A 26,501-nucleotide genomic window follows, 5' to 3' on the forward strand; every position below is an offset into this window, starting at 1 on the left:
CTTCCAGTGAGGGAACCGGCTCACCGTAATGCTAGGTGCATAGCACTGGTGAGAAGATGAGATTATGCCGCTGAGAGCAATTGAGAAGGCTTGATGCAATCATCGTAAATAGTTACTTGCACGATTCATGCCAGCATGAATTCCATACACGAATGAGTTGTTGATAACATTCAACGATCGAAGAATAAAATAAGATACATCATTGGGTATAATAAAATAAATAGAGAAAGGAGGGCTATCCTGGTCGGGAACTAATAATTAGTGTCTTGCCATGGGGCCCAAAGATACAAATTAATTGTTAGAGATTTTCGTCACTGTTAACTTGTTTTCATGTCCCATCATGTTCCAGTGCTATACGCCTATGCTAGTGAGTCGGCAAAGGGTGATACAGTGATACAGTGATACAGTGATACAGTGATACAGTGCTAATCGCAGATTCAGATTCAGGGTTACACAGATTGAGTAACACTTGCAGCACCTGGGCAATAACACACAGCTGTCCTCCAGTGTGGACCTGCTGATGTCAGCTAATCACACTGTACAGATGACACACTGTTCCCGGTGCACGTCAGTACCGCCGTACCGCTGGCCGACAAGGGGACTGTTGTGGGTGCAAACTCCCCGCTCGGCAAGACAGCGTAGAGTTCAACCACCTCGTGTGGAGCACCATTTACTGTGACCTGCGGAAGAGCAAAAAGAGCACCAGGGGTGTGACAAAAGCTTGTGTCCAGCAACAACGAAGCGATCGGTCATACATACTGAATGTTCCCTTCCACTCACAAGGCTTCCACGAAGAGAGTATTTCATTAAAGCTAGTTTCCCACCATCACTTACTTTGAGGGGACCGCCTGCGGCTGCAGACGCCTCGGAAATTCTCTGCTTTGACATCGGGACAAACTTCTTGGCTTCGCCAACCAGCGTCCAGCCATTGGGCCATGTTTGAGCCAGGACCCAGTATTGGAATGTGACATTCTCAATTGGTAGCTAAGAAGAGAGAGAGAGAGAAACAAGAATGACAAGCAAAAGAATGAACAATGAGGATCAAGACTATCATATCTACTTCACTTGCACAGCCAACTCATGTCATCGACTTCTAAAGACTTTCCTCAGTGGCCCAGGAATGATCGTAGCACGCTCTCTGCAACACTTACCATTTCCAGAGCTGTTGGCTTGAGCGTCAGCGGTGATGACGAATTGACATGCTGGACATTTTGCAACTGGCACTCCTCTTGTCCCAGCGGACAGCTTGCGTAGTAGTCATACGCAATGAACGACACACCTGACGCCTCGCCTAGATCTTCGAGTGTGATCTCAGCACTCTCGGTTAAACTGAAAATGTGGGGAAATGGATCAGAGAAGGGAAAGAACAATTGCAGCTCAGTGTACCTTGTTAGGTGTGTGTGTGTGTGTGTGCCTGTGTGTGTGTGTGTGTGTGTGTGTGTGTGTGTGTGTGTGTGTGTGTGTGTGTGTGCGCGCGTGCGTAGGGGATGGGGGGGGGGGCAAGAGGAGGGTCACTGTACCGTATCAGTGTAGGATGGATCAGGAAGCAGAATTACATACAGGCACCTTCAAGCCAGATTTCAGAGCTCCCCTACCATATCCACTTGCAGTCAGAGCTCAATAGATCAATATGGATCCGTGTGAATATTTTGCACGGTTCACCATTTCGACATGTGCGTGCAGGTACAATGGACAGTGATCATACGTTCAATGTAAGTTAGTCAGTGTGTGTAGAACTTTCATACTGCACTGGTAGATGGATGGATGGATGGATGGATGAATGGATGGATGGATGGACGAATGGATGGATGGATGGACGAATGGATGGATGGACGAATGGATGGATGGATGGATGGATGGATGGATGGCTAACTGGCAGGCCGGCTAGCTAGATAGCTATCTAGCTAGATGTACATGTACTTACTTGACAGCAAGGATATAATGTGTAGATCCACCACTGATGGTAGTTTGTGTGTGCCAGATCTCAATGCGCTTCTGGCCGTCAAAGCCCAGCTTGAAGGCAGCATCGTGGTAGAGTGCCGGATGATCTGCCATGATTACACACAGGCATACATGTAGATGTTATGAAACAATCTACCTGATGGCAGAGTGTCCTAAATTTCAATTATGCAGAAGGTGAACAAGATTAGTTGTACAGTTCAGAGTATGGGATTCTCTATACATGTATTATAAATAATAGCAATGCTAGCATTGACTAGCTGCATACTTCGAAGTACATACGTAGACATCGTGATGAGTATACTGAGCCAGGCAATACCTTGACTGCACCGTGTGAATACATGCACTCAGGCTTTCTCTTGCTACTCCAAGTCCCACACACTCAGTGATAATAGAGGATTCACACACAGCCTACGGTGATAATAGAGTATTCACACACAGTGATAATAGAGTATTCACACACAGTGATAATCATGGAGAGGATTCACACAAAGTGATAATAAAGAATCCGCACACAGTGATAATAGAGGATTCACACACAGTGATAATAGAGGATCCATTAAGGAGACATTGAGCAGCACTATACTGGACCAGTGAACTGCCAGTATGGTCACACGCCTGCATTACTACATATCCAAGACTGAGTAATAATCTATTGTGATGCCAGTGAGGAGAGCTGAGGAGAGGCTGAAACTGCTTACCCGGTTTGAGTAGCAGTCCATCCTCTCTGCATGTCCTCATGATCATCTCAACATTCAGATAGTCTGGATGGGGCAGCCGGGTGGCAGAGATCACACACAGCAGACACCCTCAACTGTCAGTGTCCCGGGTTAACTTAACAACGTGGCATACCATATTTCCCCGATTGTAAGTCGCATCCCCATTTTCAGGTCCATGTCATATCGTTTCAATTATATTCACTTCAGTAGTAAGTCATGCTCGATTATAAGTCGCAACCCCTTTTTACCCTTGATTCAGTTTTGAGTAAATAGGTGCGACTTATATTCGGGGAAATCCGGAACTTTCATTGTGGAAACAACACTGCAACATACTTGACAAGTACAAGTATGCCCCACTACAGCACAGCACAGCACAGCACAGCACAGCACAGCACAGCACTACACAGCACAGCACAGCACTACACAGCACAGCACAGCACAGCACAGCACATCCAGCCATGCTAACATATTTGAAGTAGGTCTAACGGTCGGGCCAAAAGAGCTCTTATCCAGTTAGCAGACTTGAACACTTTGCATTACAGTTCCCTGATTGGCAGGGGCATAAAGCCGCCATGGGTACGCGATGTACTCCAACTACATGTACATGCACTGAACTGTAATTACGTGTTACTAGGGAGGTTTAGTCCCACGTAACGGATACGGGAACGTGGGTGATACACATAAAGTTCATGCAATGGACCCACGTTCGCAATGTTGTTTTTAGTCACACGGAACAAACAAAAGCATGAAGCGAAAGGCCCAGACTTGGTCAAAGACGAAGCTTCGATGCTCATCAATATTTGGATTTCGTGCTTCGGAAACTTCTTCAGCTAAGCACGCTCACAGCTTGCACAATGCGCTCCATTCCGACTTTCACCCACGTTCTGGTGGAACGTGGGAGCCTCCATACACGGTATGTCGTGAATCAGAAAACGTCTGTACGTGGGTCACTGAGTATCACGTGGTACACACATGTAAAGTACACACGGATTAATTGGGACTAAACCTCCCTACTGTACTGTAATCACATGTCCATGCAGTGCATGTCATTGCACTGGGTAGGCATCACTGAATCGCATTGGCCTGTGATCATACTTACCAATACCATCTGATGGTGCAACAGGTCCTCCGCTTAGAGTAGCTACCAGTGCTTCCAGTTTATAGTTTGGTTCAGAACAGCCTGATTTACCTGTGATCATCAACATACATTATATGCACAAACATGCCCCCAAACACAAGCACACACACACGCACACACACACACACACACACACACACACACACACACACACACACACACACACACACACACACACACACACACCGACATAGCAGAATACTCTCCGTCAAGAGATCAATGAAATACAAAGTCTAACATTTGCCATCACTGATATTGATATATCTGTGTGACCGACTTTTGAAGGTTTACAAGCAGGCTCTACCCACAACCATGGCAACCCTGTACTAGTTATACACCCTATGATCGTGTAGCTGTGACATGCACACATTGTTACAACACCCCATTGCAGATGTGAGGTGTTGAATAGGACACACAGAACAATTGAATGAATTCGCATCATCTACTTTTTGACCCATTAATTTTACACCACATCCCTTAGCATGACATTGTCCATTGAAGAGTAGAGGGTGAATACCAATCATGCTCTACTCTGAACTCTGCTGCACGACAAACTCAGACCGCAGTTGACTGTCGTAGGCAAGTCGCTCTATTCGACCCCCGTACCGTACGGACAGTTGCTCTCCGTGCCACTGTAGGTGAAGAAGTCATCCTTGAATGGTACAACACCGATTGACCAGTAGAACAGACTCGTCAAACCTAGGCAACCAAGGACATACAGAACACAGTGGGCAACACGCTCTGTTCGTATTGTTACAAAGTGACCCAGTCAACTGGAAGGATGTGACTACGCTCTATATTTACATGTTAACAAGTTAGAACAGGTACATACTAGTATCGTCAGATGCTACTCTACGCACTGCCATCAGCTTTTCATAACTTTCACCAAGCTCGTTGCAGTGCATTGGCCTAATAGGCAGGGGAAAGCACCGGAAGACTGTGATCATGATTGTTGCTTACCAATGTTCCAGTTAGTATTGCCGGGATGATAATCGTGTGATGCACGTGCCTGGAGGTAAGGTATAGTTACACAGGAACAAGTATATCCCAAATACAGTCACCGGCGGCGTTACTCAAGTTTGCGCCGTGCACCATTTCTCACCCCAGTGTTTGCAGGTCTAGGGCTGCGCAATGCCCGGCGCGTGCTTGAGTGACGCGACTGGATTTCATTGGGCAGCCGCGTGACTGTACATGTAACTTTTGTGTCACTGTGGTAGCACTAATACGCTCAGAAGAAAGCAGAGAATAGGACTCTGGAATCTAGCCTTGCTGGGGAACTGCACAGACAGTAGTCACCTATGCATCCAAGGTGTTCGTGTCGATTGCATGGAAAAAGGACATCGCTACTGTAACACATCTGCCCACAACACCTTGGTTAGTAGAGTTTTTAATACTCCCATACACAGCCTCGGAAGAGTCGGAATCTCATGCACGATAGTTGCAGCCTTCAAGGTTATCCATGTTGATGCCATTGTCCGGCAAAGTATGCATGTCCTCAGGGGGGCGCACACACATGTACAACCATGTACTTACATGAGTGACAGGCTGAATGGTTGTGGATTGCAACATGTGTATTGGCAGTGGCATGCAGTACCTGCAGGCAAGAGACAAAGACACGAGAACGCCGCTGATGAACTGATTCATACAGAATCCTGACGTTAGTGTGAGTCGAGTCTACGAAATAATTTTTCAGGGTCAATGCTGCATTGTTATTTCTCAAGCATGGACCAGAAATCCACCCTCCAGCCCATGGCACAAACAACACAAATACCAGAATGTAGCACTTTGATTCCAATGGTGGAGTGCGGGAGTAGCATAGACACCTGTGGGCCTATAACCCAAGGGGGGGGGGGGTAGCTTCAACACCGGTGGGCCTTTACTACAGGGGGGTAGCTCAGACACCGATGGGCATTTAACCCAAGGGAATGGGGGCTTAGACACTGGTGGGCCTTTAATCCCGGAACTACGAGTGCACTGTGACAGCAAGGTGTGATATGACCAAGAACATCACAAGGGTGCCTGGGGACGACCGTGCCAAACATGTACCCTTGAGACCCCAGTTTGGAAGGCAGTACTGGGAAAGCGAGGACAAGTTCACAGGTCTACTTGTTTTACAGCACACTACCCTTCAACAAAAATAGTAAAATACAATGTCATGTGGCACGCTACACTGTCGGCTTACTGTATTGAGATGTTCAGCTTGGCTGCAGCCGCACCCATGTAGAGCAGCCAGTTCTGAGCAGCAGATAGAGACGACTGTGTCACATTCATCTTGTTATACGTCGTCACCAGCCAGTCCTGCTCGTAGACAATCATACCCCAGTCCTTTGCTTTGGCCATGATGTAGTCAAACAGCTTCTCACTGGATGGAAGCGCACACTCCTTCTCGGCGATAAACCAATCATGGCTGTAATTGCTCTTGGGAGACCACCTGTAGTAATGAAGAACGAAAAAAGTGGTGGGAAGGCACACTGAGCATGTGATGTGCAACTCGAAACATGAATAGTCGCTTTTGTTCACAAGCCTGTCATATCCAGCTCCATGCGCTAGGTCAAGTTAACCAATTAGTGGCAATTACATGCCTCCAACCTGTTACCATACTAGATGTATGTATGTATGTATGTATGTATGTATGTATGTATGTATGTTTGTATGTATGTATGTATAACTCATAATCACAAGGTGATCGTAGAGGCATTAATCAGCGAGAGAATTGTGAATGATGTCTCTGAATCCAACTCTATCATGTGCTGCATGAGAGAGAGAGAGAGCATGCAAGGGAAGACCCGTCCAACTTTTAATGTTAGAAATCTATGATGTCGCGGGCCTTCCTCTCGGTCGAGATCCAGGAGTTGATCCTTGCAGGAAAGGCTTGGAGAAAACGTCATGTCTCGTAACATGGCCAAACCACATCAACTTAAATTTCTTGACTTCGTTCGCTAGCCGCATCCTTGCTCCGATGATGTCATTTATTTCTTCCAGGATAGATTGGTTGGTATGCCGGTCGTGGTATGTTACTCCTAAGAGTTGGCGGAAGCATTTCATCTCGAAGGACGAAATTTTTCTCATTGATGAGGCAGATAATGTCCAAGATTGGCATCCGTATAAAACAGTCGCTAGCACAATAGACCTAACAAAACGAAATTTAGTGGGCAAAGAAAGTGATGGCGATTTCCAAATGAATTGAAGCTCAATGATCTTTTGCTTCCCTAGTGCTAAGCGTCTTCTTATCTCCACATCGGACTTGCCATCCGACGTGATTACTAGATGTAAGTCAACAAATATTCGCCGGATATTTATTTTCGGCCTGGTAATGTTTGGCCGAAAATTTGTTGCGGCCGAAATTTTGTTCTGCAATGTTCAGTGTGACAGTGTATACAGGCGGCAGCAGTACAGGCCGAAATTTTGATGCGGCGTGCGAAATGGGTTTTAGCCCTGGGAGGTCGAAATTTTGGAATGGGCCCAAAATTTGTACACTTACACTGTTCTGACCTCGTGGGGAATTCAATGTTCACTCTCAGAAATTCAATGTTCACTCTCAGAAGTTCAATGTTCACTCTCAGAAGTTCAATGTTCACTCTCAGAAGTTCAATGTTCACTCTCAGAAGGCATTATTCACTCCACACAGGTAACCGTTTATTCCGAAGAAAACCAAAAGACAGTAAACTGAAAACCAACATGCTTCTCGCTCATACGGCATCGAAAGTTGTTCCTGCCAGAGAGAAGCCTAATAAACCCTTTGGTGCCAAAAATGTCTCCATGGTCTTGCACAGCTACAAAGCATAAAAGCAGCGATCGCAAAGGTTGCGCATCGCGTAGATCTACGCACTGCAATGAGGCTTGTCATGTACATATATGAGCAGCGCTGGCTGGCGTGGCAGACGTGCTACAGGTGCGCTGCGTGCTGCGTAGATCTATCATACAAAGATCTCACATACAACAAGCTAGGCATTCATGCAAACAGAGAGGGATACTAGTACTAGTAAACTAATGAATGGTGCAACATGACAAGGCGAAAGGGCAAGATGCAAGTGCAGTAACATGGATGAGTGCACACACATGAACATACAGTATCTACACACTATAACAAGAGTAGATAAACAAGAGTGTGCAACTCCCGGATCCGCGCGGATGGGTTGGCCCACGGCGGAATTTTTTGTTGACGTAATTTTTTTCGACCACCCACGCGCTGCTAGTCTTTTGAAAAGTTTTGCTTCGTGCACTTGGCCAGGCTTACATTACAATGTCGGTGCCCAGCACGTGCTCTCACACTGCTCTGCAGCAAGAAGCGCGTTTTTCTGAAAAAAGGTGACGTCAACAAAAAATTCCGCCGTGGGCGGGGTATCTGGAGATTGTGCAGGAGAGATCCGGAGTTGCACACTCTTGTTTATCTACTCTTGATCTACTCTTGCTACTACATGTACCTATCGTGACATGTCATTTGTACATGAGACGACACAGCAGTTGTGCATATAGCAGACAAAACTGCACAATCACATACCTCACACAGTGTTCTAGGGAATGGAACTTAGTGTGAGTTGGTAGATGCCAAGAGAGTTTAGGTAACACAAACTACAAACTACGGGCTGCTTAGCAAGGGGCATAGCTCTTTGAACACGGTCAGACGTTGCTTACCCAGTTCCCAAGGCAACAAATGACAGGCCACCTGGAGTAGATCATTCTACAGCTTAAACTATGAGTACGGAGTATAGGAAATCCAGATAGGTAGTTCCGTTTTATAGGGCTGAGAATATTCAGCTAGGTACATTTAACTTTGGATTTGCTGGTTATTCTCGCCCTGACGGCATTTGCTCTTGTAGCATTGTTGTATATAACTTTTCTCCACCTGCTCCCAGTCCCGTGTCATCTCCACACTTATACAATGGGTGACGATAACTACATTTTGAAGACTGTTTATTACAAGACGGCTACGGAATCACAACTAGACATGACGAACTCAAGATGAAGACTGCTTTTCACACCACAACAACGCGCACATGCACCAACACGACGTACACACGACGTACACAAAATAACGTACTACAACAGCATCATGCAATGTCACATATGTCTGCATGCCTGGATGCTAGTGCATCACGCCCGCTTACCATCTGTTGTGCAGTACAAGTGGCATGCCCAGCCATGGCTTCATCTCGTCTGGGAATACGTCCGGCCGGGGTTCCCAGAGCGTGACGGCACTGTGGTTGTCTTTGTAGTACCACCAGCTGTCAAACTGGAAGTAATGGAAGGGAAGTTGTAGCTGTTCTGCCTTGGCCTGCATGCGCAATAGAGATGACACGATGAAGAATGGACAAAAAATTCTGATATGTTTGATCTTGGCATGGTAGACTCAATCTATATCTGTGTTAACTCTATCATGCAGTGAAACTCTGATATGAGGTACCCCATCATGCTAGTACTAGTAGTAGGAAATGTACGTACCGGTAGTATCTGAGGTACTTCAAGTCTTATCCTAACACACTTCAATATGGGGGAATGCACCAGTGACCTGGACAATGCCAGTACTGAACAAGTGTTCGTTTTTTCAGAGTATGTACTGGATGAACAGTCCACTGTATTTGGTAGGGCACATTCTCAGCTGTGAACAAATTCAACTTGCATGATTGACGCTGGTGAGACTTGGATTACTGGCCAGCCTTGCTCACCTTTACATCCAGCATAGTCTGTTGGAAGTTCTTCTGTGGCTCAGTTTTATAGTAATAGTATGCACCATTGTCGGTGTAATAGCCAAGATGGGAGATGGACGGATCGGAGTGGAGTGTAGACGGGTGCTTGAGCACAAAGAAATGATGCCAACAACAGCAACAGCAATAAGCCAGGATGAAAATCAAACTCCACGATCTTGTTGCAAGTCCTTGGAGAATTCAGCCTGCACCAAGGTACGGGTACCATGCGTGCATTCTAGAGAGTAACAGCTGGAGTCCTGGGCTGTCACACTCCGCCAGTCCCGGGACACGCTAACCTATGTAGCACTACATGATCGAAATGCTGTACAGCTGGTGAAAACAGACCGAGTCACGATTGCGGGCTCTGAGAACAAAGAGAAAAGAAGTGGAAGTGAGATGAGCAGAGAAGAAAACGAGGTTTGTGGGGAGCACCATAATAGAAGCACAGTTTCACAGCCTACAGTACCGATACCTTCTGGCCGAGCTGTAGAAGAGTAGAGCCCCATTGTGCCATGGTGGACTTCACACCCTGCAATATAATCAAGCCGTGGCAACACAATCAGCAGGGCTTAAAACGGTCGCAACTTTTGCATGACCGGGAGTCCTATAAAGTAACGTTTGGATAACCGGTTATTGAACTTCAGCACATATACGCGAACATGAACCACACACCATTTTTATTAAACACGATTGAGACCTATACATTGACATCAAAACCAGGCTTTCTCGTGACTTCAAGCTGATTTGTGGTGATGAAGACGAAACGTGATGAAGACGGTTTCGTCTTCAGTACCGAGCCGAAACCTACAATTTCCTCCCCACTGGATCTACAATATGTAGCCGTCACTACACCCTTCTCCAAATCAAAGCTCCCGCCCGTGAAAAGACATCAGTCTCCATTGTAGACACCTGCTCATGATCCTGAACACGGCGTTAAGATTAATGCTATACACCATGTACTGCTGCGTTATACATGTGCATGAAAAACCGTTTGAATTTGAACCTATCATGTGGGGCACTAGGCATGCCACAGCTTACCTGGCCGGCTACAAGGAGGGTAGAGTAGACAAAACCTTGTGGCAGTGCATCCACCTTCCCACTAATACCAAAGGCGATGGCACCACCAAATGATCTAGATAACAGTTAGCAGCAGTCCATGCAAGGAATACACATGTCATGTTGATCAGCATCATAGGACTACTAATCAAGGAATGATACTGACTGTTACCTACACTGTGGACCATAAAGCAATCTCTCCAGCGCTAGCAAGGATCAATGCTTTTGTTATGCTTGCCCGGAGGGACAAGTCAGATAGACTAGATGGACTACGTCTTGACAGAGCCATAGCAACCACACCAACTCTCACGACATACTGAGACCCTCTACTCCATGATGTAATAAGGACCCTCCTCCACTCCATGAAGTAATGGAGATGTGTGTATTACAGAGCACGGTCATGCATGCGGCTTGAATATTGGATAATCCAATTGCAAGTCCTTACTTTGAACGTGAATGGTAGCTGACCATGAAGTTGTCCATGCTGGACATGACAATCGTGTTGAGTGTTTTATCGTACAGAGCCAGTGGCCTGAAGGAGCAGACAGAGATTCCCAAGGAAAGAAACACTGGAAGTTGAAAACAAAGCCTGAACACGACCCCATCAATGAAAGACAAGAAACAGGACAAAACTGCAGGAAACATTATGGTACTTCGAAGTGGTGTCTACACGAGGTGACTGCGGGACAATTGTAGAGCGTCTGGTACGGCCTGTTCTTGCCCTTTGTCCCTCCCCCCCCCCCCCCCCCCCCCCACCACCATAACTCTACACCCGACTAGGCCTATAGTCAGTTTCAAAAAGATTAGCAATCCTGGCGATCGCCCGGGGAGTTTGCCGTCTTACCGTATGAGCGCTCGAGCGCTGCCTGGAAAAACTCACTGTGAACTCGAAGAAATATTCCGCGCGAAAGCATGAAAAATGACAACTCACTGACGTCGGTACTCGTACTCGTACATGTTCGTCTGGTTTACAACAAACGAGTTCTTCCTCGCATCGATATGGCCATATGGAGTCAGAGAGGACATGTCGAAAGTGTGGTACATTTTGACGAGCGGGATGCGTCCGTTTTGTGACCAAATAGATTGTTTGAGCTGCCGCGGATGCAATTTACTCTCACGATGTGACGAAAACGGCATCGACACAGACTCATTCCCAAGGCCTTGAAGTGGCAAAGCTATCCGTGTAACTTCGACGACATTTTTTAGAAAAGCAGACGCCTGTGAAAGCTGATAGAAGACGGCGTTGACTCCTAAATTCAAATAAATTGGCGATCTTCAAAATAATACTAAAATAATTCTCAAACAGAAATCGATCGATCGATGTGCCGGCGTATTCAACAACACGTAGCTACAGCGCAATGACTTCCGTGTTCACTCACACGGTTTCAGTGTTGTGTGTGTTCACAACTCCACATGGCGTGAGCCAGTCAAGTGTCAGCCAGTTCGGCAGGAAACGCGAGCTCCAACAACAAGTCCTTTGGCGCAGCCACCTTCTTTGTCACCAGCGTGATCACCAAAACAATGAAAAATGAAGAAAAAATGTTTGACTTGAAGATTTGTTGGGATTTGAACTCACAACTTCATGGTCAGCAGACAGCATTCATAACCACAAGGCCAAAAAGGAAGGGATAAATCGTGGGTTTTGATAACAAATCGATACTGGCTTCCAGGGAAAATTATAAACCATGGGAAAAGGCCAGAAACCTGGCCGAAATACTAACTCCTTAACGGTTGGTCCAATTGTTCCGAAACCTTCACAGAACAATTTGCCGTGTCCTAACAAGCCGTGTTATGTATTTTGTTGTCCAAATTTCCCTTATCTTCATACTTTTTAAAACCCAAACTTGATTGCTAATCTTTTTGAAACAGACTGTAGTTAGTAGACTGGATCTTTTACAAGCTGATTGAGTGCTATGTGTGACGTTTTAACCATCAACAGGCACCGTGCGCGCACACCACACACACATATGCACACACGTCACATACACACACACACACACATGCACACACACACACACACACACACACACACACACACACACACACACTCTACATGTGCAGGTGCGTACCCATACTGCGAGCTTCCATGCAAGCTGCCTGAACCCCAGGCTCCAAACTGAGCATCGCAAGTCGTGCCTGCAACGCAACAAACACGCGGCAGCAGAGTCAGAGTACAGCATATGCACCAGTGAGTAGTAAGATCACTACTTTCTGGTATTACACTGCACAGAATGCAGCACCGACCTGCAGTTGAGCTGCAATAACCAGCATCAGACATAATTATACCGGATTGTCTTGGTTGGCAGAACAACGCCATGAACATAAACACCAGAGAGTATTATTACTACAAAATAAAATTAAAAAAATTGCAAAAGTGTGGTACGCTCCATATGGCCCTGGGTCTACAGTGGTCAAAGTTCACATCACGTTTCGTGAATACTTCCACATACAGTCAACTTCGCTAATAACGACTGCGGATATAACGACAATTCGCGAATAACGACCGAATTTCCATGCCCAGAGCAAAGTCCCATCTAACTGTATACATTTGACTTCGGATATAACGACTATCTGAATAACGACAATTCGCGTATAGCGACATGCTTTTAGTGCCCCGTGGTCATATTCACTGCTTGAATAACGACTTTCTGGGCTTTTGACAGCTATTTCAAGTACCTGTCAGTCAAGTACATGTACCTGTCATGCAGAAGTACCAGAACCTATGGTGCACTGGTACCGGTGATGGATATTATTGCACACATGCAAGAAAATGCAGCCAAGGGGGGGGGGGCTTTTTCTTCCTTTTTTTATCAAAATTGTTGGATTTACCAGCACACCTACATGTATATGTATACAATGTACATGTAGTTGTACATGATTGTACAGTAAATTTTCATACATGTACATATCTCTGGCCCTGTAGATGGCTCAAAAAGGCATATTTTTCAATTGATTTCCCTTGCATATTGAATTTTTAGTTCCTTTCAACTGCAATATGAAAATAAAGTACACATTGACATAGAGCAAGAAAAGAGCTTGATTTTGATATGCATATCATACTATACAAAATATGGGTTCACATACATTCAAATGGGACTTCGGTTATAAGGACACTTCGCGAATAAGGACATTTTTCTGATGCCCCGCCGAATGTCGTTATTGGCGAAGTTGACTGTACATGTACATTTTTACAGTACCAAACGAACGTGGTTTACAACGTTTAAAAAATCCCGGTTCGTGTGAGACTCGGTTTCCGCATCTGTAGGAACGCTACATCCGATGATCAAGGCGCATATGCAGCTCCTAAAGCGGTGGGAGGTTATCAAACCGACCAAAGTCGTCAAAGACCGAAAATTCCATTCGCTGCATGCATCCATGCTTTACAACGTTAGACAGAGACCAATCTGAATCTGTCAGAGATATGGCCCTTCCCGCTCGGCGTTCTTTCAGATTTTGTACAACTAGAAGCTATAGCATGCATGTTGGTATCGATCGTACTCCCTGTAACCATGGTAACATCACACATAGTACTCCCTGTAACATAAACTTAGAACAATGCACGCATGTACAATGAAAATCCGAGCCAGTGACAACCGTGTGCGCATCACTCAGTCAGCACCCGATGATCAGCTGACTAACGCCTGCATTCATTCCCGGTTTGGTTGTTGCCATGGGACAGTGAATAGAACAAAATTAGAATAAACGCATGGGGAATAACCGCATCGCCAGTGGTTGGGTAATACCTGAATACGTTAGATAGTTGAGCATTCCTGCATCCGTCCTGGACTCGTTGAACATGGGAAACGCCGTAATGACATCATCAGATTCACCGACCGTCATGTTGGACAGCGCCACTGGAATCACCTGCTCGAAATGCATCATACTGTTGTAAACGTTGAACGCCACGGCAAACATCTTCTTGCCGTCGGTGTCCGTGAAAGTCAGCATGGTGGTGCTACAGAGGAACAGGCAGGCAGTGCACGGCGAAACAGTTTGTAAAGACCTAGCTAGCGGGCCACCCGGCATTATCGATCATTTTCACGGAGTAGAACGGTTTAGTTATGCCCCCCCCCCACCCCTGAATAAGAAAAAAACACCCGCTGACTTCTCATCTGGAATGGATTAACGATCCAGCTATATATTTTTTTAAACGAAACTGGCCTCGACCCACCTATAGCCATGGGCCCACCAAAGCGAAAGTTTTCAATTTTGTGTGAAAGATCAATAACTTACGCAAAGTGATATCGGACTGCCACCTGCACGCATGCAGTGAATCAGTGGCCAGCACATTCATCATTCACCAGAACACGCATGTAGCTTACACGGGTCAACTCACTTGTATTCACCCATGAAGCTCGAGGCATGACCAGAAGACACGTCGGCAATCTTCAGAGAGCCATCCTTTGTGCTGTAAACCTTTCCTTTAGCACGGATACCAAAGCCTGCACCATGCAGCCATTCCTCGCCATTGTTTAGGATCTAAGAGAATTAGAAAATCGATACAACACCTCAGGATTAAACCGTGAAACGACGCGGAAACGACAGTTTTAAAATAGCAAAGAGATCGAGAGAGACCGGCTTGGAAGCTCAGGGCCCTGCGCTATGCTTTTTTGCCTAGCTCATCATGCATGTTATTAGAACTGATGGAAATGGTTTTTTTCCCCATTGATTGGCTAAAATACACTTTTTTGCTTTGCATTCGAGGGTAATACGACACCGTCTACCACTTTGATGACCTAGGCAAAAAAAACCATAGGGATGTTATACATTTTTCATTTCTCCTTTTTTTTTAAGACATATCGTTTTGTCTCCCCCTTCTTCCGTAGGTATGTGCAATGTGATAAAAAATAATAATAAAAAATAAATAAAAAAACCTGGGATTCGAACTCACTATCGCCCTGCATGCATTCCCCCGATACACTTCGCATACATTCTTCCAAGTTGCTTCACGTTATGATCTTGCATTTGAAAGCCCTATTTGAATATTGTGGCCAGCTGTCTTTGATGGTACGGTACGGGACAGGTACGGGATAGGGCCAGGCATGCCGATGGCACAAACAAACGCGGAATTAAAGCTGTGTGCACCCTGGCTAGTGCCAGACGTTACTGAAGTAACGTCTTTTGTATAGCTACGGGAATAAATAAAATTAGCTCTGCTGCCTTCTGTTCAGCCATGATATTCCACCGACGAGAGTGGCATGAAAATCGATCCATTTGGAAACCTTTTTGACTTCAAAGTCGTTGATGCTTGTTGATAACGGCAGAGCTTATTCTGCTAAACTAATAATGTGGAGAAAAAAAATGCTAAATTAATAAAATTAAAAATTCACGGTTCGTGTCAGACTCCGGGCTAGAGGCCGAGTTTTCCGCATCCGCAGGAACGCCACCACCCTTCAAGGATCAAGGCTAAGTTAATACATGTGCTCTAATGTACTCTGATAGTACGGAGTGCACAGAGTACAGTATGCTGTTCATACATGAACCTGTATTTGATTGTGTTTGTACGACTGAGTCACTGTCTCCGGTGTATGTATACTGATAGTTTGTGTGCCAGTGGTGCCAGTTTTCATTTCCATCCTGTACTTTTGATGCAAGGGACAGATGCTCTAGAGGTTATGCTATGACGTCAGAAATTGTGTTGCTTCGTGTGGAGTGGAATCATCAGGGCACACAGACAATTCGATGATGTAATTGCATAGGAGAGCTTGCATGATTCCCGGACCCCTGCACAAAAGTATCCATTTTCTTACGGAAAATGATTTAAATAGAACATGAATTTTAATCAATGAAGGATTGGTTGACAAAGCAATGCTTAGTACGTGTATACGTGATGGCTCAAGACCATTACCAGCCGTGACACCGGCTCACGTTCTCCGAGTCTCTCTCTCTCTCTCTCTCTCTCTCTCGCTCACACACACACTCCATCTCTCTCTATCGCCATGCTTACCGAGTATGCTCCGGTCTTGCTGTCCAGGCTGAGGTTGAGCTGTGCGGTTACAGGCTGCAGCTGTAAGACCGCTAGGCCCATCAGAAGAAGAGCTACCTTCAGCATAATCCAATGTTGCCCTAGTGCTATCAGCATATCAGCTACAACAAAAACCGTGAAAGGCAATGGCTAAGCCCAACGCAAATTGCCTGTGACCAGTCACCTAGTTGCGAAGCTCAAGTAACCTACACATATGCCAACGACGGCTTATTGAAGAATTTACGCAGACAGTCAGCGACAAGAAACTCACCGGTAACCCCCGGCCCCCCCCCCCCCCTCCCCCCTTTTTTACTGGTGAATTATTTCATTGCTGTGTAAAGGATCCGGCCTGGCCGTTCTGCATCTGTCAGTCGGAGACATCTCTCACTCACAGTCTCAGTGCATCACTACCGTACTTACACATTGTACTTCAGTTCAAGTCTTATCAGCATCACTTTGATCGCCGTCGAGTTCGAGATGCTAACCTCGCCGAGTCGGATACTAAAAATAGCGGCTTGTGCCAATACAAGTGGCTTCAACGGTTGCGCATGTGCTAACCACGAAAAACATACCAGGGCACGGGTGGGCCATGGGCTGGGCATATGCCGGCATGGGAGCGGCACTACGAGTACGAGTAAAAAGAGGAAATACCGCGCCATGGCAGGAAAAGGTCAAGAAAACATCGCTGGTAGATCTACCATGATAGATAAACCTTGTTTTGTTGAAACATGTTGTCAAGGTTGTTGGTTGACCGCATGATGACTGTAACAAGGCGGAGGACCACTGACTGTGTTCGGAAACAGTGACCTTACTACAACCATCCACGGTTGGTAGAGCCCCGGTCTTGTGACCATCTGAACCGTATGGGTGTTAGCCCCGGTTCTGACCCTCTGTATTCTAGGTCGGAGTTGTCTTGTTGTTGTTGTTGTACCGTCAGTCTAGTCGCGTGTTCTTTGTTCGCTCCTGGATGTCTTCTTGATACTCAGTCCTCATAAACTTTGTAGCTGTTGTTCTGAATTGTTCTTCTTTCTTCTCTAACTGAAACTGTTGTCAGCTGACGAGCTGAGAGGGGGGGGGGGGGGCGCCATGGGCAGAAGTAACCCTTTAATGGAAAAAGAAAGAAAAATGAGTATAACAAAGAGAAGAAATAAGAAAAATTCAGAACAAAAGCTACAGAGAGCGGAGTCCTCCGGTTCGATAGAGTGCTCAATGCGGGAGCAGAGCAGTAACATACGGGTCACAGGAAACCACGCGTCTTGATTGTCGTTACTTGAAGTTTCATGCCATAATTATAGCAATCTTCAGACAACTGATTACAGTGCGGGGGCGTCGCACATGGTACGGTCACGACGGTATTGACCGTACCACTATTTGCCCAAAGTACCACGTAAATCAATAAAATGCACTGATTTGGGCTCTAAATTTCCAAATTTTTCGGCTCAGCCATCCCTCCCCCACGAGTAAATTGTGCTTTCAGATGGCTGACCGTACCACACTAAAATGCCTTCCGATGCCCCTGCAGTGATGCACAGCTAGTATGGTATTTATACAGCAGCATAGGAAGGAATGTGTGAAGGTTTGAGGTCTGGTGGGTGCAAAAAGTCCTGGATGGAAAATGTGCCAAACTCACATCGTCCCTGAGTGAGAAAAGAAATATGATATGGCATGGCAGGAAGGCAAGCAAGGCTGTGTGAAAGGATGATAATGATAATGTGGCTTGCCTGCAATCACAATCATGCAGGTGCAAGATGCCACACACTTTGGTAGGCGCTTAAAATAAGTTGGAGGAGGGGAGATACTTGCTCTTCAATGTACCAACAAACAGGTGCAAGATGGAAATTTCCACGCGCTGTGATGGCTTTAGGTGCTTAGAATAGGCGAAGAACATGAAAAGAAATGACCATGATGACGCGACGTCAAGCGAGGCTATATGCAAGATACCACACCCATAATTAGAAGGGCTGCAGACGGGTGCAAATGGCTGTCGCGCGTCATGTGGTTGCAAGTCACGTGACTCCGTACCCACCAAGCAGGAACTTGGCAGAGTGCCAGCTCCGTTCGCTTGTTGAGGGAGGTGCTGCGATCGGATATGCTGATGTGATATTTCTCTGTGATACATAGGTTGCAACGCTTGGTGACATTGGTGTAAGCCCGTGCACGTTCCTTGATGGACCAGCCAATCTCATAGGCCTTGTTCTGGTGTTTTAGGCTCCAGACATACTTTGCCAGCTCCGTACTTGCTTCATACCGCTCGTGGCGCAGCGACGTCGTATGATTTCCATACCTGGACTTGAAATCCGGTGCCGACATTCCGGTGTATGTCTTCAGGGCACTGCCCGACGTTACTTCGGCCTCATACACCACATTGGTCGACTTGCATTCACCTTTCAGTGGACAAGATGCGGCGACTCGGCAGTTGCAGGGGACTTTCTCGTGCTTTGGTTGCATCATTTTCTTGTTGTGGCCTTTGATCCGCGTTTCCATATTAGGCATGCACTGCGGCTATAGCCGACTTTCAAGGTGTTTCTGTTGAAGAGCTTTCGCAATTTGGCGTTCTTGGGGAAATGCTTGCTTACTAGTGCGAGAAACTGGCCTCCGATGTTTGTCCTGACATTGGCGATTAAACCAGATGATGTCTCGCCCGCGTTTCCTCTTGCGACTTGACGGAGTGTTCACATCGTCGTACACAAGCACTCTGGGGTGGCCGGCCACTGGCAGCTAGCGCGTCGGCGTCTTTACAACAAGCACTTTGGGGTGGCCACTGGCAGCTAGCGCGTCGGCGTACTCACAAACACTCTGGGGTGGCCACTGGCAGCTAGCGCGTCGGCGTACTACGAACAAAAGCTACAAAGTTTATGAGGACTGAGTATCAAGAAGACATTCAGGAGCGAACAAAGAACACATGACTGACGGTACAACAACAAGAAATAAGGCAACTCCCTAGAATACAGACTGAGAGGGTCAGAACCGCGCGTTAATTTAACCGGGGCTAACACCCATACGGTTCAGATGGTCGCAAGACCGGGGCTCTACAAACCGTGGATGGTTTACAATCATGTAAAAAAAGCAATTCAGGTTAAAATAGCTACTATTATTTATGACCATCAGGACGCGCCGACATCCAGGAGTGATCACAGAATACACGACTGACGTTAGGAGAAGTCTGTAAACTCCCCAAGCATAATGAGGGTCAGAACCGGGTTCAACACGGTCACCCATACGGTTCAGATGGTCCCAACGGACAGGGGCTCTACCAACCGTCACGGCGTGGCCGTGGGTGGTTGTAGAAAGGTCACTGTTTCCGAACACGGTGTCCTCCACCTTGTTTCATGCTGTCAAACCTACAACATGATTGTACATGTATGATGATGACTGACAGCATAGCACAAGCTACGGAGGAAACACTGACAGTAGCTGACTGTATGGAAAACAGTGTTCCTGACTCCATACATTGGCAGAAATTAGCAAAAAAGCACAGACACAACCGACATTACCCTCCCCCCCCCCCCCCTCCCCAAGAAAAACCAAATGAAACATAAAGAGCAAAGACGGATAACCGCAGTCAGAGGATTGTAGTACCACGTAGAGTCTACGACCAGATTTCAACCCACAAGACGCTACTAGAGGATCAGGGAGTATCTTACTTGCTGCTAGGAAGTGTTTGACGATTCCCTGCTTACGACTAGTGTAGGTGGTTAGATCAGAGTCACTGGAATCTGATAGGTTTCACCACACAGCAAGTTCATGTCATGCGTGACGTCATGGCAGAGGAGGTGGCGAAGCGGGACCGCAGCAACAACGCGGTTCTCCGTGGCCTAGTGGAGGCTGACGGGGAACAACTCCAGTCCATTGTACAGGGTCTCGTTCCAGGTCTCGATGCTGGTGATGTCCTCAGCGCAGAGCGCATTACACCAAAGAAGCGGGGTGAGGCAACTGGGAACGCCCGTGCTGGCCCAAGACTGGTAAAAGTCAAGCTCACAGAGAAGGGAAAGCGAGTGTTAATGAATGGAAAACGTGCTGCTAAATATGGCGCACGTGATGTTTTTGTCAACCACGATCTGACACCACAAGAGCAGGCCAGACGTCGTGAGTTGATTCCAAAGTTTAAGGCCCTCCGGGAGAAGAATTTCCCCTGCACCCTACCTCGGGACGTGATCCTGAGTAAAGGCCGTCCTATGAGCACGGATGAAATTGCTCGCATTCTGCAATAGGATGCACGTGGGAACCCTTCTGTTGATGTCACATGTCCTAGTCCTATACAAGATTCCGAATTGAATATTGCTCATATCAACATTTCTAGTATACGAAACAAAGTGCATGATGTTCACAAAATATTACATGACCATAACATACACGTTCTATCCGTCAATGAGACATGGCTAGATGACTCCATCACTGACGCAGCCATCCACATTCCTCAGTACTCCGTCTTTCGCAATGACCGTAATCGACATGGCGGTGGTGTTGCACTCTACATCCAAAGTCACTTGGACGCAAGATTAATTCAACTCCCATCGTCAATTACCACGGCATTAGTACGTCCTGAGGTGCTCTTCGCTGAAATCAATGTGCCACATGCAAAACGAGACCAACTGATCACTGTTGGTACCGCTTACAGACCACCAGGACAGCCTGTCGCATTTTGGGAGACCTTCTCCTCCGCTGTAGACCACGTTATAGCGCGGAATGACAAGACCATCATTCTAGGAGATTTTAATGTTGATGTCCTAAAGAAGACATCACCACAATACGGACACCTACGTCAACACTGCCAAGAAATTTGTCTGCGGAATGTCGTGACCCAACCGACCAGGCTGCCCTCGGGTACCTGCCTCGATATAGCGCTATGCTCTGACGACCTTAAAACTTCCGCATGTCATGCCATTGCGCTGCACGGCATTACTGACCATCAGCTGGTCTTAGTAAAGACTGTCTTGCCTATGACTAAACCTACGAGAGTTGTGCGGCAGTTACGGAAGCCGCCATTGTGGAAACTGCCTGCAGACGAATGCACCGATTCTACAATTGTATGCTTGATGCACTCACTGATTCCGCCTTCCGCAGAGTACCCCCAGATGGCTCACCAGACGTTAACACAATGGCAACTAGCTTCTCTATTCTATGCAAAAGAGTTCTGAACGAAAAGTCGCCTGTGAAACAAATTACCATCAGTGCTAGGGCTAAGCCTAAACCACAGCCTTGGGTAAGCGATCAACTCCGACGGTTGTTAGAAAGGCGCAAGCACCTCCACGCGAAGGTTTTGAAACATCCCGGAAATGAATCTGTGAAACAGCAGTACAGGGTAACAAGGAGGGAAGGCACACTGTTAAATAGAAAGCTGAGACGAGAGTATTACAACAGGGAGTTTCGAGATGTGAAGAATAAGCCAAGGCAACAGTGGGCGCTTCTAAACTCGCTCACAGGGCGCAACTTTGTCCGTGAACAACCAAAAGCTACGTTAGGCGATCTGAGTGCCACATTTGCGTCCATTGTCACTGATCCTAATCCTTGCCCACCCTTGAGCAACCTAATACCTGACATCTCGACAACAGCTGACGCAGACGCCCCATCTTTTAAAGAATTTCGTGCCGTTTCAGCTCTGGAGATAAGCGACCTGTTGAAGCATTTAAACTGTGCCAAGGCAGCTGGATCGGATGACATTCCTCCTCTGCTCCTACGCCTCTGTGAGCCTGCCGCTGCAGGTCCCATAGCGCAGATCATTAACGAGTCCTTGAGTACTGGAATGGTGCCAGATGTGTACAAATTGGCTACAGTGTGTCCTGTCCACAAGTCAGGGGACAAATCTGAAGCGTCGAATTATCGCCCCGTTTCACTTTTGCCGATTGTTTCTAAGATCCTCGAGAAGGTAGTACATCGGCAAATGATAAGGTTCCTTCAAGATCACGCTGAGCTTCGTATTCTCCCAGACGAGCAATTCGCCTACCGCAGAGGGCACTCCTGTGAGGATGCGTTAACTCTCGCAGTAAATCGCTGGATGATAAGTGTGGACAAGGGCGAGTATTGCGGGGTTGTACTCGTGGACATGAGCAAGGCCTTCGATCGGGTACGCCATGAACTACTACTTAACGAGCTTCAAGCTATTGGCATAAGCGGAGTAGCACTACAGTGGTTCTCCAGCTATCTCCAGGGTCGACGACAACAGGTGAAAATAATTGGAAATAACAGAGGAGACGAGACACATTGTACACGAGGCGTTCCGCAAGGGTCGGTGCTAGGGCCTCTGTTATTCTCTTTGTACGTGCGACATGTCCCTGGAGTACTTCGCCACGCAGAGTCCCAACAGTATGCTGACGATATCGCCTTTTATATACACTGTCAGTCTACTGGAGAACTTCAGCACAAGTTGACAAGTGAGTTGAACAGACTAAATACGTACCTTGGAAGCATTGGTCTCATCTTGAATGCCCAGAAAACGAAGTTCATGGTGCTTCGGAAGAAGGCTCTGCCTCTTCCGCCGGATCTTACCATTGCATGCGGTGGTGTCGATATTCGACCTTCTGCCACAGCGCGTTATCTTGGCCTCATTATTGACCAATACCTCACATTTGAGGATCAAGTCAACCATGTATGTACATCTGTTTATAAGAAGATAGGAGCATTCCGCCGCTGCCGCCGTACAGTAGACCACACAACTAAGCGAATATTTTATTTATCCCTCATCCAATCCACTATTGAATACGCCAGCAACTCGTATGCTCACTGTCTTACACCATCTTTATACTCTCGCCTTGTTACTTTAAGTCATATCAGCATGAAACAGGTTTTTGGTCTCCCTCGCCGTACCCCGACTGTCTTTGTTTTGCGGCACGCTAAGTTATACTCCCTCGAATCTCGTCTCAACTTGAGGCTTTTTATTTTTGTTTTCCGCTGTATTCATCAGCTTACAAGTCCTCTTCTTTCCTCAATGTTCACCCTCCAGTCGGCTGCTACTTGCACCGAGAGGCGCACTAGAGGGCAATCATTCTCTTCACTTTCTTTGCCCGCTGCTACCACTAGATATGGCATGTTCTCCATTTCTTTCCTTGGCGCTGATAGGTGGAATTCTCTGCCTGTCTCGTGTCGTCAGGTTGAGCATCTATCCGTTTTTGTTTCGCTCTGTAAAGAGCACTTAGGGTTCCCTGTAACAAGACGGCAACGTCTGTAGGGCCTTCCCTATCAAAATAATAAATTATACTACTAGTACTACTATTCTACTACCAACAAAGGTGGCAGCCAGGTATAACAATACACCTACTAGCAGCCGAGCCCGTTGGCAAGACACCCAACACTATCTTTACTTAAGAAGTTAAGAAGAGGCACCTGTGACGTGTGTCTGTGTGTCACGCTCCTTATAGAGAAGAGGCACCTGTGACGTGTGTCTGTGTGTCACGCTCCTTATACTAAGAGGCACCTGTGACGTGTGTTTTTGTGTCACGCTGAAGCGCTGCGCATGCGGAGCAGCGCTGCCCTGAGCACGCGAAGCGTGCGAACAGTGTAGCGCAGTGTAGCTAGCGGCCGCAGAAGCACTGAGCACGCGAAGCGTGCGAATCGTGTAGCGCAGTGTAGCTAGCGGCCGCAGAAGCACTGAGCACGCGAAGCGTGCGAATCGTGTAGCGCAGTGTAGCTAGTGGCCGCAGAAGCACTGAGCACGCGAAGCGTGCGAATCGTGTAGCCACCACCACGTGCTGAGCACGCGAAGCGTGCTAACAGTAGGGAGGTTCTGCTATACGTGAAACGTAGAGAAATCACGTAGAGAGCAGGTGTCTGGGTTAGAGTCTACGGCTTCGCGTGTTTTGGCTCCAGATTTCTACGCGGAGATGGGGTTCTCTACGTTGTGGCACACGCAGAGAAAATGCGTACGGATTTGCTGGGTATCGATCAACTGCATGCAGAAATCTGCCAAATATGGAAGGGGAAATTCCCAGTACAAATTCCACGTGACTTCTCTAGGTAAAACACTGAAACGTAGAGCAGAACAGCACATGATTTCTTTACGTTACGGGAACGCGAAGAAAGTTCGCGTGATTCTTTGCGTCGCGTTCCCAAAACGTAGAGCAGAACCTCCCTAGCCCTAGTAGTGTAGGTGATAGCAGACACGATCAGTACGAGTAGCGGTAGCAGCCGCGCTATCATCGCCGAAGTCGCAACCACTACTTCGTATTGTTGTGCCCAGCGCGGGCTTGCGACTAGTTGGTTTGGAGGTGACAGCGTTGCGAATGACCGAGGGTCCTCGACGTCTGTCTCACCGTCCAGGAGCGACACTGACTCACGCTGCTATCTGGTGTTCACGAGGTGTTTGTCGCGCTGGAAACGGAGCGTCTCTGTAAGTTTGTATCCCTGGTGATGTTTGTGCCTGGAGAGCACTATATAAGTGGTGCTCTTCAGGCACAATCTTCCTCAGCCTACTCAACTCTCAAGCTCAACTGATGAGGGGTGAATTCCCCGAAACACTGGGTATTGAGCAGGGAGTGGTGCTTTGTTGCAGGTTTGCCGAGTCGAAGGTTCGATGGACTTCTCGTGTGCTCTGGATGGCAGTCGTGAGTCAGTCAAGTGTCAAGTAACGTCGGCGGAATAGCGCGAGCTCCGGTGTGGGGAGCAAACCCTTTCTTATAAATCATCGCCGAAGTCGCAACCACTACTTCGTAATAATAACAATAATAATTTTATAATAGCAATCAAGAGAACAAATTCTGCAGTCATCGCCACACTACAACGAAGTCATGAAAGTTTACCAGAATTAATTTTCTTGTCACATTCATCAGTGTTAAATATACATTCAATGATGTGTTACTTTTCTCAAGGTTTGGAGACTCCACTGTAGCCAATACTTGAATCCATACATCCTGTACACACACCTTGTACACACTCTCTCTAACGGTCTCTAGGCTACACTGCAATTGATAATATTATACATTAGCTCAAATTTTCGGGCAAGGCCCATCATCAGGAACAAAATATGATGTGTTACGAGAACAAAATACAGTGCCAAAATAGAATGAGGAAAGGTGAGACAATAGAAGTGAAGTGAGAGCTAAGTGCAACGGCGGGTGAGAAACTAATAATTATAACGCTAAAACTGTGTAGTGAGACAAACAATCATGCTGTGCACCTACGAAAACAATTTTAACGCAACTACATGTTTCTTCTGCTTACAAAGATCAGGCTTATGCAAACGAATACAAACAGCCTCAAGTACTTTCAACTGACTAGCATACCGTGCACGACAAAGAACAGAAAAACTAAAATCATCATACACCTGCAGGGTGAGACAACAAGTGAAGAAAAACGGCAGACTTCTTACGATCACAATCACCATCTGATTCCTCGTCTCCAACAACCGCAACCTCGTCCCCCGTCTCATCTCCCAACTCGTCCTCAGTGTCGTCCTCCGTGTCATTCTCCTCGTCAACACCGATCGGTCCCAGGCTCGCGTCATGTTGTGTACCAGCCCCATCTCGAACCGTACCATTATTTGGTACGGTTCGCTGCACTCCAATCAAGCGCGCCGTTCCCCGCCGCCGTAGCTCCGATCGAGCCGCAGTTTTTTGCGCTCGACAGCTGAGATCCCACTGAAAATTTTGATGTATGATATGGGTAGGTTGCCATTTGAAAGTATGGAGAACGAACGCGTTCAAAAGTATGCTTTTCAGCGCAAACAATTGTCGCTGTTTCGATCGTGTTCTCGCTCAGTTTCTCTGCTTGTAGCAAAGATGTAGCTTGTTCTAGGTCATGTCGACGTCTTCTAGATGTGGTGGATGATTGGAGAGATCGGCTGTGGCGATATCATCGCGGAATGCGACTCGAAATTGAAAATTTGTATCGCTGATCCCATCGCAGTATTCGCTCTCAAAACAGGAGCGAGAGGGAGGGCAGCGATGGCCTAATCGTCAAGGCAGGCGTAATTCACCAGCCAGCGACTGCTTCTTGTCTTCTCTTTCACTTACCTTACGCTGGATGTGAGTAGATGAAGAAAAAAT

General features: G+C 46.8%; 1 protein-coding gene across 1 annotated transcript; it reads right to left on the bottom strand.

Annotated features, from left to right (window-relative positions):
- Positions 1-80: 80 nt before the first annotated feature.
- On the bottom strand, positions 81-20,242 carry LOC135817243 (uncharacterized). The gene is made up of 20 exons (XM_065330370.1): positions 20,169-20,242; positions 16,507-16,646; positions 14,896-15,038; positions 14,303-14,514; positions 12,629-12,695; positions 11,005-11,091; positions 10,542-10,635; positions 9,976-10,032; positions 9,483-9,608; positions 8,925-9,091; positions 5,999-6,247; positions 5,350-5,410; positions 4,777-4,825; positions 4,423-4,515; positions 3,778-3,867; positions 2,661-2,723; positions 1,925-2,048; positions 1,152-1,329; positions 835-984; positions 81-680 (listed from the first exon to the last, which is right to left on the bottom strand). Exons 2-20 carry the CDS (start codon positions 16,639-16,641, stop codon positions 528-530), a joined length of 2,298 nt encoding a protein of 765 aa, XP_065186442.1. The 5' UTR covers positions 16,642-16,646; positions 20,169-20,242; the 3' UTR covers positions 81-527.
- Positions 20,243-26,501: the final 6,259 nt, after the last annotated feature.

The sequence above is a fragment of the Sycon ciliatum genome, chromosome 5, assembly GCF_964019385.1.
Source record: "Sycon ciliatum chromosome 5, ocSycCili1.1, whole genome shotgun sequence".
In the NCBI taxonomy this organism is placed as follows: Eukaryota; Metazoa; Porifera; class Calcarea; order Leucosolenida; family Sycettidae; genus Sycon; species Sycon ciliatum.

What these genes read in the sequence shown, in the direction of transcription:
- LOC135817243 (XM_065330370.1), bottom strand. Translation starts at nt 16,641, where the DNA reads ATGCTGATAGCACTAGGGCAACATTGGATTATGCTGAAGGTAGCTCTT. An exon ending in TTCTACAGCTCGGCCAGAAG is followed by an intron (nt 9,609 to 9,975) that starts GTATCGGTACTG and finishes TTTGTGCTCAAG; the next exon opens with CACCCGTCTACACTCCACTC. An exon ending in AAGCTGAACATCTCAATACA is followed by an intron (nt 5,411 to 5,998) that starts GTAAGCCGACAG and finishes TCTTGCCTGCAG; the next exon opens with GTACTGCATGCCACTGCCAA.